This window comes from Sinocyclocheilus rhinocerous, unplaced genomic scaffold (assembly GCF_001515625.1).
Source record: "Sinocyclocheilus rhinocerous isolate Xijiao unplaced genomic scaffold, SAMN03320098_v1.1 scaffold2644, whole genome shotgun sequence".
Classification (NCBI taxonomy): domain Eukaryota; kingdom Metazoa; phylum Chordata; class Actinopteri; order Cypriniformes; family Cyprinidae; genus Sinocyclocheilus; species Sinocyclocheilus rhinocerous.
This window is the reverse complement of record NW_015652154.1, coordinates 66,142-75,375: the sequence shown is the minus strand read 5'-3', so window position 1 is coordinate 75,375 and position 9,234 is coordinate 66,142. Positions and strand designations below refer to the sequence as shown.

The 9,234-nt window shown below is 36.9% G+C and overlaps 2 protein-coding genes across 2 annotated transcripts in view; both read right to left on the bottom strand.

The window, feature by feature from the left end:
• Positions 1–1,291, bottom strand: part of LOC107713857 (zona pellucida sperm-binding protein 4-like) — a 1,834-nt gene extending 543 nt beyond the window's left edge. The window contains exons 1-4 of the mRNA XM_016519496.1: positions 1,246–1,291; positions 285–472; positions 114–211; positions 1–42 (exon numbers count right to left, since the gene is read on the bottom strand). Coding sequence (XP_016374982.1) covers positions 1–42; positions 114–211; positions 285–472; positions 1,246–1,291 — 374 coding nt within the window. The remainder of the gene's footprint in view (positions 43–113; positions 212–284; positions 473–1,245) is intronic.
• Positions 1,292–1,512: 221 nt separating this feature from the next.
• actr10 (actin related protein 10) overlaps positions 1,513–9,234 on the bottom strand; it is a 12,947-nt gene continuing 5,225 nt past the window's right edge. The window contains exons 10-13 of the mRNA XM_016519501.1: positions 7,923–7,996; positions 7,544–7,625; positions 4,182–4,383; positions 1,513–2,144 (exon numbers count right to left, since the gene is read on the bottom strand). Of these exons, the coding sequence (XP_016374987.1) occupies positions 1,963–2,144; positions 4,182–4,383; positions 7,544–7,625; positions 7,923–7,996 (540 nt within the window). The 3' untranslated portion in view covers positions 1,513–1,962. The remainder of the gene's footprint in view (positions 2,145–4,181; positions 4,384–7,543; positions 7,626–7,922; positions 7,997–9,234) is intronic.

The window sequence follows — 9,234 nt, the reverse complement described above, 5'->3', positions numbered from 1 at the left end:
GCTTCCACAGAAGTTCCAGAGTACCTACACTGGAAGAGAAGCCTGGACAACAGATGGTGAGCTTGTAGCATTTATCAGAGAATAACATTCACACCAAGTCATAGATCACTTACTCAAAATGACTGTCCCTTGTGATGGAACCAAACGGTCCAATCCCCACTTCATACGAGGAGGTCATTCTGTTCTCATACACCACATATCCACTGTCCTCCTGTGAACAAGAACAGTGTCACCATCCAGTCCATCATAAGCAATGCAGAATAAAACCAGAAGCAGCTGCTCACCATCATGCTCGTGCCACATGCGGTCACAGGGAACTGGTATATAGCAAAGTAAGGTGTGGACTCCACAGGAGCGCAAGGTGGGTTGTTTCCACCCAGTAGACGAACCGAATCCAGACTCAGTCGAGGTAGAGTAACGTCTCTAGCCACCACTACCACAAACTGCCCATCTCTAATACACTGGACAGTCACTGGAACAAAAGTACAAGGGCAGGTTAATTCTGAGTTGCTGGTTAGTTTGTTGTTGAACTGGCTGCTGAAACCGCTGGTCAGTTTGCTGGATCATCAGAGCTTGAGGGTTCTGGAGCAGATTACTCCACTGTGGAACAGCATGACAGAACGCACAAACTGCCAAAATCTGAAACAAACACCAACTTATAACCATTGTTTAACAGCTAATCATACTGTTAAGATGTTGCCCTTTGGTCTTTTTGTACTCTACAGATTTCAGCTACTTAACGATAGTCCCTCCCTCTTCATTAACCCTCATGGTTCTCCAGACTTGCAGAAACAGGAGCTTATGCAACTGAGTGATTCTCAATGGATCTCAAGATTCAATTCTTATTTTTCCCATTTTGAACATAAATGCACAAACGTAATTCATAATATCTTACTAATCTGATTGTAATTGGTTCTCAAATTCTGTTAACATGGTGTTTCTTGATTCCAATGTCATATTGACAACAAATAAGAAAGGTTCAAGCCCAAGTTAGTTACTGGAACCTGCCAAAAGTAGATGTTCATCTTTGGTGCGTTGTCCTTACCACTCCCTTCAGACAAGTGTGCTCTTACAAATATGATGAAAATACTATTTTAAGCATTAAATGATTTTAAGTATATGGAAGCTTATTTCCACAACAGAATAAAAAAAAATAAAAAAGGTTATTTTGACTATTTATGTCACGACTGATCTCACAGTTCGCTAATATCTCAACGATGCTGACTTTTTTTTCGCCAAATTTACCTTTTTGATTCCTTGGGGGAAATAAGCTTCCATAGAAGTATGTCATGCAAGTTTATTGAAACCACTGGAAAATACATAAAGAGAAACCCTGACAGCCTTTTATTCTTTACGATCAGACCTCAAACTTTCTTTAGTAAAACATGACTGCAAAAAAAAAAAAGAAAGAAAAAGAAAAGAGCAATCCGAGTTAACATGCCTAAATCAGTTGACACTTAATGGACAAGTATAATAGAAGACCCCAGCAGCAAACACCAATTTTGGAAGGTTTATTTTTTCACAAACCTAATACATACACACAACTTTTCAACATATTCAGCGCTTCAAGCTTGTTGTTGTTAAATAGAATTGAATTATTATGTAGTTTCTTGGCATTATGGTCAAGATGCCTTCCATGATCTGTCTTCGATGGTGCAAGATCAAGCATACATTTAAATAATAATAAAAAGTAAGCAGTTGACCTAAACTACACAAGTACTGCCATGGTTTAGGCTGGATACATGTTATGCGTTGGAAACCATTTAGTGCATTTGAAAAGATTTTCCCCTCTTTCACGATGAGCCGATGATGACTGACCCCTAGTGGTTTCGGTTTCACCTACTATTCAAATTAGGTATAGCTGACTAATATGACAGACTTTAGGCTATTACAGGCGAGGACTCGTATATGTTTCTGAATAAGCAGAGGAATTTATAGGAGGTTAAATTTGAAGTGTCCAGTTCATTTCTCGGTGGAGAAGGCCCTCTTCATGAGAGGCGGAGGCGTCTTTCCCGCCTCATAGACTGAATCCGGTAGTGGGGTGCTGAGACAACACCAGTCTGGGATGCGACCCATCTGATTGTAGTAATCTCTGGACACCGAGCGACTCCCTAAAATGTCCTGCAATGCTCCAAATATAGCACCTACATGGGAAGAAGAGACAAAACAAGCTTGAGTGAATGGTTCAAAAGTTCACTGGCAGAAAATTGAGATATCCAGGTGTGTTGAAGGAATAGTTCCCCCAAAAATGAAAATGTGCTCGCTCTCAGGCCATCCGAGACGTGGATGAGTGTGTTTCTTCATTAGATTTGTGACGCTAGAGCACAAAAGCAGTGTTAAGTCGCTGGGGTATATTTTTAGCAATAGCCAACAATACATTGTATGAGTCAAAATTATAGATTTTTCTTTTATGCCAAAAATCATTAGGATATTAAGATAAGATCATGTTCCATGAAGATATTTAGTAATTTCCTACCGTAAATATATCAAATCTTAATTTTTGATTAGTAATATGCATTGCTAAGAACTTCATTTGAACAACTTTAAAGATTACTTTCTCAATATTTAGATTTTTTTGCACCCTCAGATTCCAGATTTTCAAATAGTTGTATCTCAGCCAAATATTGTCCTATCCTAACAAACCATACATCAATGGAAAGATTATTTATTACACAGCTTTCAGATGATGCATAAATCTCAATTTCAAAAAAGTGACCCTTATGACTGGTTTTGTGGTCCAGGGTCACATTTGTAAAAATGTCACATCCAATGACATTTTCATTGGAGGAAGTGTTATCCAGCTAACAGGGAATGTGCTCAAAACGTTGGCACAAAAACATTATTCATGCATTGTTCATGGAATTTTTCTGAAACATTTTAGCTGGACGTTCGTCTAACATTTTTTTTAAATGTTACTACTTGTTTCACGATGTTCAGAGAACATTCAAAAGTAACGTTTCCATCAAATGAACAAATGTTCCCTTAACATTCTCATAACCAGGAAAAAACATGTTAAAACAACTGGACGTCCAGTGAACATTCAAAAATAACATTTTCATAACTTCATGGGAAAGCTAGCAAAACATTATCAGAACATATTTCTGTTAAAGGTGTCATAGAATGGAAAACTGTATTTACCTTGGCATAGTTGAAACACTACCTTGGCAGTGTTGCCAGATATTGCTATTAAAACAAACAAACACCGATAAATAAACACAAATAAACCGAAATTATTTCAAATCTTTTGCAATTAAGATAAGATAAAGATATCGCTGACCCCTAAACTGCAACGTCCTACTTTATTAACTAAGTGTCAAAAAAATTGGAAAAGACAAGTCCAAATACGATTATAACAGCTGGATCTGGCAACACAGAGGCTTCACTCACGACTCTCTCAAGCCTCGTTCACTCCGCCAGCGTCTCGCAGCGATCACGGACGCTAAACAATCTTGCAAAATCTCTCAAAATCGGTATCGTCATCTGATACAGGCTCAAACATATAAGGTTGGATGCCTAATCTCTGCATCGTTCACGCCGGACAGTAGAGATCTGTTTGCTGTGTGAGCTACTGAAATGAGCCAATCAGAGCAGAGCTCAACATTATTATTCATGACCCTTCCAAATAAGGTAATAACAGACCATTTCATTCTAGGGACAAATCCTAGGGTTGTAAATGCACATGTAAAACAGTTTCTGGAGAATTTTTGTCTTTCCCTAAGCCACATACCTTCTATGTAGATATGATTTAAAATATAAAGTATCAATGCATTCTATGGCACCTTTAACTGGGATTATGAACTCATATTTTAGCCAGAAGCAATAGTTTGAAGTTAAAAACGTCTTAATGCTTCAGCTTTTGTCTTCTCCAGATGTTAACTGATGGACTGGAGTGCTGTGGATTACTTGTGGATTATTGTGATGTGTTTATCAGCTGTTTGGACTCTCATTCTGACGGCACCCATTCACTGCAGAGCATCCATTGCTGAGACACTGATGCAATGCTACATTTCTCCAAACCTGATGAAGAAACAAACTCATCCTGATCTCAGATGACCTGAGGGTGAGCACATTTTCAGCGAATCTTCATTTTCACAACTGCTTTATAAAACGCGTTAGATCTTTTCTCGTCCCATGCAGAGGTCAGGAGTCTCAAAGCCTCGGCCGTGCCGTTCTTTGCTCACCTCCTAACCAGGCGGTGCAGTTGGGTTTGGCGGGTGGGCTGTGGATTCGGAAGCTCTTGGTAGCCAGAGCATCGCAGTACTTGGATTTCTCCACCAGCGAGCGGATCTCAGACAGCAGTCGGTGCAGGAACCCGGGAAGCATGGCCGTACCGCCGATTATCACCACGTTCTCCGACAGAACCTTGCGAGTGTCGATGGGACACTGGTGAGGAACAAACACACAATGAACAAGCTGCATGCAGGGAAAACGGAGGACTATAGATGTAACGGTATGCAAATTTCTCATCACGATTATAGTGACCAAAATGATCACGGTATTGTTAAAATGTGCTGGACACTTAAATCGTTTCACCAATTTTTGTACTTAAAATCAACAATAAATAAAATTCATTTCTGTTTGCATAAACGCTAAAACTATAACATTACCAATTATGTCCAGATTTTAAATGACAACAGTTGATCTAATTACGTATGAAACCTCACATTTCAGCCTTTAAATAAAGAAAAGAGTTAAGTCAAAATTATAACTGATTAATAAATGATTATATGTATTTTATCAGCTCCATAAATAATTCTAGATACCTTATGCAAATTGTTTAAACGTGCAGAATCCACATAAGCTTGTTTTTCATCAACCGGTCATAAATTACAGCAGAGCATGTAAATTAACTCCAGAATATTTTTGTCCAGACAGAAACTGCTCAGACTGAATGTGAATGCGAGTCTCTGTAAATCCACTCTGTGACAGCAGGTGGCGCTGATGGAGCAGCAGAATTACATCTGTTTCTCGTAAAGAACACTAGTTTATTAGGTATTACACATGGAGCGAAGATGAAAACAAAATGCCATCGAATCTTTTCTGAAGACAGTCAGAACCTTCAGAGGTACATATAATTAATTCATTCATATATTCATTTGTATAATTCCCTTAGCACTCTTTTAAAACCTCGTAGCTTTCCGCCTGTTTTCACACAAATCGAAGCTAGCTAGAATAGACTGTGGGTGTTAAATTAAAAATAAATATTAAATAAATTTAGCTTTGATTATATAAACAAACCAAACTAATTAGTGATGCATGCAACAAAAATATTAGCTGAAAGAGTTTTGTAAGCGGCTGTGGATAAATGTCAATAAAACAGCTTTATAGAGAGATTAATAACGTCACATTTACCTCAAGAAAAACATTCAATGACCATAAACTTGATAGTCAGCAAGAAAAAATAACTCTAGGAGGAACATTATGATAAATATATCCACTAAAATTACATATTAATTATATTTGTTACTGAACCTTTTGTCTTTATTATTTAATGCATGTTTACACGAATCTGTCATGAAGACAAGTTTTTTTACAGCCACCATTTAAATGTTTATATTTCAACAACGAATTATTAGCTGATATAAAAACTGCCTTATGTGCAATTTAGATGTCGATATACATATTCATACATTTTATGTTTGAATGAATCTGTCATTAAAACTGTTCAAATGCTTATATTTCAACAACGAATTGGAGTAGAAACAAAATTATCCCATTAAAATGTTTATACGAAAACTGCTTTATGTGCGATTTAAATGCTTAATCAACTCGTTTTTTACTTGAGTGTTGATTATAAAATAAACGTGATAATTAATTGACTATTATTCGTTTCGTTTTATAACTAAATGAAAACTTTAATTGGGAACGAGACTTTTAGAATTTATCATCACATCGGATAAAACAAATGAAAGGAACTTTTCAGGAACGTCGTAAGAGAGGGAAAGCAGAATGGTTTAACAGTCCCTCCAGGATTCTGCGATCGCTGAATTTATCGCAAAATCAAGCAAACTTCGCAATTTTCGCAAGAGCTCGCACATTTTCGTAATTGCCGCAGATTTTCCGCAGCTTTTGGGCTTAGACATGTCCCGTGACGTCATTGCGACATGCATTCAGTCAAAGAAAGGTTTCTCAGTTCCAAAAATGGAATGAACAGCCTTGCGTTCTCTTCAGTGAAGAAAGCAGTCGAATTCGTCGCAGAATTCTGTTAAAGCTACAGATATCAGAACAAACGCCACTGATGTGGAAACCAGGAAAAACATTGTTCAACAAACACAAATCACCACCTACTTGTGGCAGAAATGGTCTAATGTTTTCGAGTGCCTGACACAACTTTTCCCAGCACTTCAAAGCTTTAAGTATTACCGAATTTGAAAGTTATTTTTAATGTGATGACATTATTTGTTCATCCTTCATAGGTTGCCCCCATTTATAAAACTAAAAAAGTTTCATAATGTAGGAAAGCAAACACTTATTTAAAAATAAAAAAGACATTAAAGGCACAATATGTAATTTTCGCCGCTGGAGTGCAACGAGTACAAAACCTCCCGAACAAAAACACACGTGAACAGGACGGAGAAACGAGCCATCTCGAGCCATCTCTTATGTAAACAGATGCTTATGAAAATCATCAGCAATAGACAGCATATAAATGAAAACTGCAAAATGTTACGGAGTAAAATGTTTTTTTGTTTTTGATCAAAATTATGCATTTTTTATGAAACGTACCTATATTCAAGTGTTGATAAAAAAAGAATGCTTTAAGCTAGAATAAAACAGACTTTTTTTTGGTTTAAAAGTAGAGGCTCTGATCTTTATTTTGGTATATTGCATATTCAAATATTCAAACCGCAAAATATACCGGAGGCCATCAAATTTTAGTGAAAATCATCAAAATCGCTGGCAACTTTTTTCAAAAATGTTAAATTATCAACAAAATAATAATTGCTGTTAATAGTGTTCATCGTCTGCTTGATTACGTCTTTAATTGATTTTCCGTACATTTCTGCCATATGTACATTAACTGACAGTCACCACTGATAAGCTACCACTAAATATTGTAGAAACTTAATTTTCTGTAAAGTTGCTTTGCAATGATTTGTATCGTGAAAAGCGCTGTACAAATAAACTTGAATTGAATAGTAGATGGCTGCAGAAAAGTACTTAGTTATAGGCTTATTAGCCATTTCCACTCCCTAATATACATTTTTTGTATTTATTAAATTATATTTAGACATTATGAATGACAGTAATAAAAGTTATTTTCTGTTAATTCTATTCACTGGTGCCCTACAGTGGCTCTCAAAGTCAGAAAAGTCATAATGTTAGAAGAATGTTGTCTGTGGTATATTTCCACTGCAAAACAATAAGAAATGCAGCAAATATCACCGCAAATTTTGAGAAAAAAGGCGCAGCACGGTCATTTTAAGATGCAAAAAATCAGAAAAAAGTTCTGTGAAATCCTGGTTTAATATGCTTATCAGTGGCGACAGCATTACGCTTCCTCATCCTTTGATAAAATTCAATTGAATTGAATATTTTGTACCTTCACCAAAGTGTCCAGCAGCAGCGTGGCGATGGATTTCTCCTCGTTATCCTGCTCGAACAACATCTCGGCCACAGAGTCTCTGGAAAACAGCAGAGCACGTTTCAGTAAGAAGCACAGAACGTGGGTCAGATTAAAAACAAAACCCCGTCTGTAAGAGAGAGCGGCCCCAGTCAGCAGGAGGAAGCTCGGAGACAATAACCATCTTAAAATCTGTGGATAAAAGCTTGAGATTAATAATGTCAAGACATCCAATGGCCATAAACTTGATAGTCAGCTAGAAAAAATAACTCTAGGAGGAACATTATGATAAATATACCCACAGATATGTGACTGCGAGGTATTAGAGTTGGGAAAAAGCAGATCATCGCGTTTTTACCTGATGGATCCCTTGATATGCAGAATCTTCCGGCCATCCAACGGATATTCCACATCTGGGGGAGGAGCCGGTCTCTGATGGACCAATCAGAGCGACCGTGAATATTTACTCAGTTAACATACTGAATTATTAATCTGACATTAATCTTAAACATGTTATTGGTAAAACTATATATATCTAATAAGATAACAAAAATCATCTGCAGTCTTTGGTTGATTTGGATGACGTTTATAAAAAAAATATCACAGATGAGCGAAACACCATCATTTGTGCAAACATTAAAAAAAAAAAAAACACTGGAGAAAATGCTACACGTTACACAGTTTATACAGCGTGGGATAATTTTTATATTATTTAATTATTGCATTGTGTGATTTAGATTAAGTTGAATTCAGAAAGTGTTTATTTTATTCCTTTGATAATGTTTATGCTTCATTAAATAAAGTGTTGTTGGAAAATTTATTTTTACTTTATTATTTTTTTAATGTACAATTAACAGAAAACTATATAAAACATTTAATTGTATATTACACTACCAAATTTGTTTTTCTCACCAAGGCTGCTTTTATTTGATCAAAAATACAGTATAAATTGTGAAATATTATTAAAATTTAAAACAGCTGTTTTCTATGTGAATATCTGTTAAACTGTAATGTATTCCTGTGATGCGCAGCTGTATTTTCAGCATCATTACTCCAGTCTTCAGTGTCACATGATCTTCAGAAATCATTCTAATATGCTGATTTGTTGCTTAATTATCGGTTATGATTGTGAATATTTGTTTTCTTTCCTGATATTTCTAGCAATTGATCATCTGAATCGACTGATGGCTCTAATATGTTCTCTGACCTCAGCAGAGCCGTCCATGTTAAATTTGGCCTCCTGGATCTTCATGCCCCTCTGCAGGTCACTAACGAAACACACTCGCACTAAATACAGACACACAGACAACACAGTTAGCTGTTCAAGTCAACATGAAACAGTGTTCGCAATTTTACAGACGAGTCAAGAGTAATGTAGAGCGATGCATGAGGAGGCGTGTCTATATGACGTACCTTTGATATCCTCCACGACATCCTCTGGAATAGAGCCTGTGACAAAGACCAATAGATAATCAAAGCCTGATGGATCAAATATAATACGAAACGTGTGAAGCGTCGGTCTTACTGATGACGGTGGGCAGACTGAGGCCGGTGCCAGAGTCGGTGTCTAGCGTGCATTGCTCACTCAGCAGACTGTGCAGCTCCCTACAGACGAACAAGAGCACTGAGAACACAAGCGTCATGATCTGCACACAGCCTCTCTTTTATCT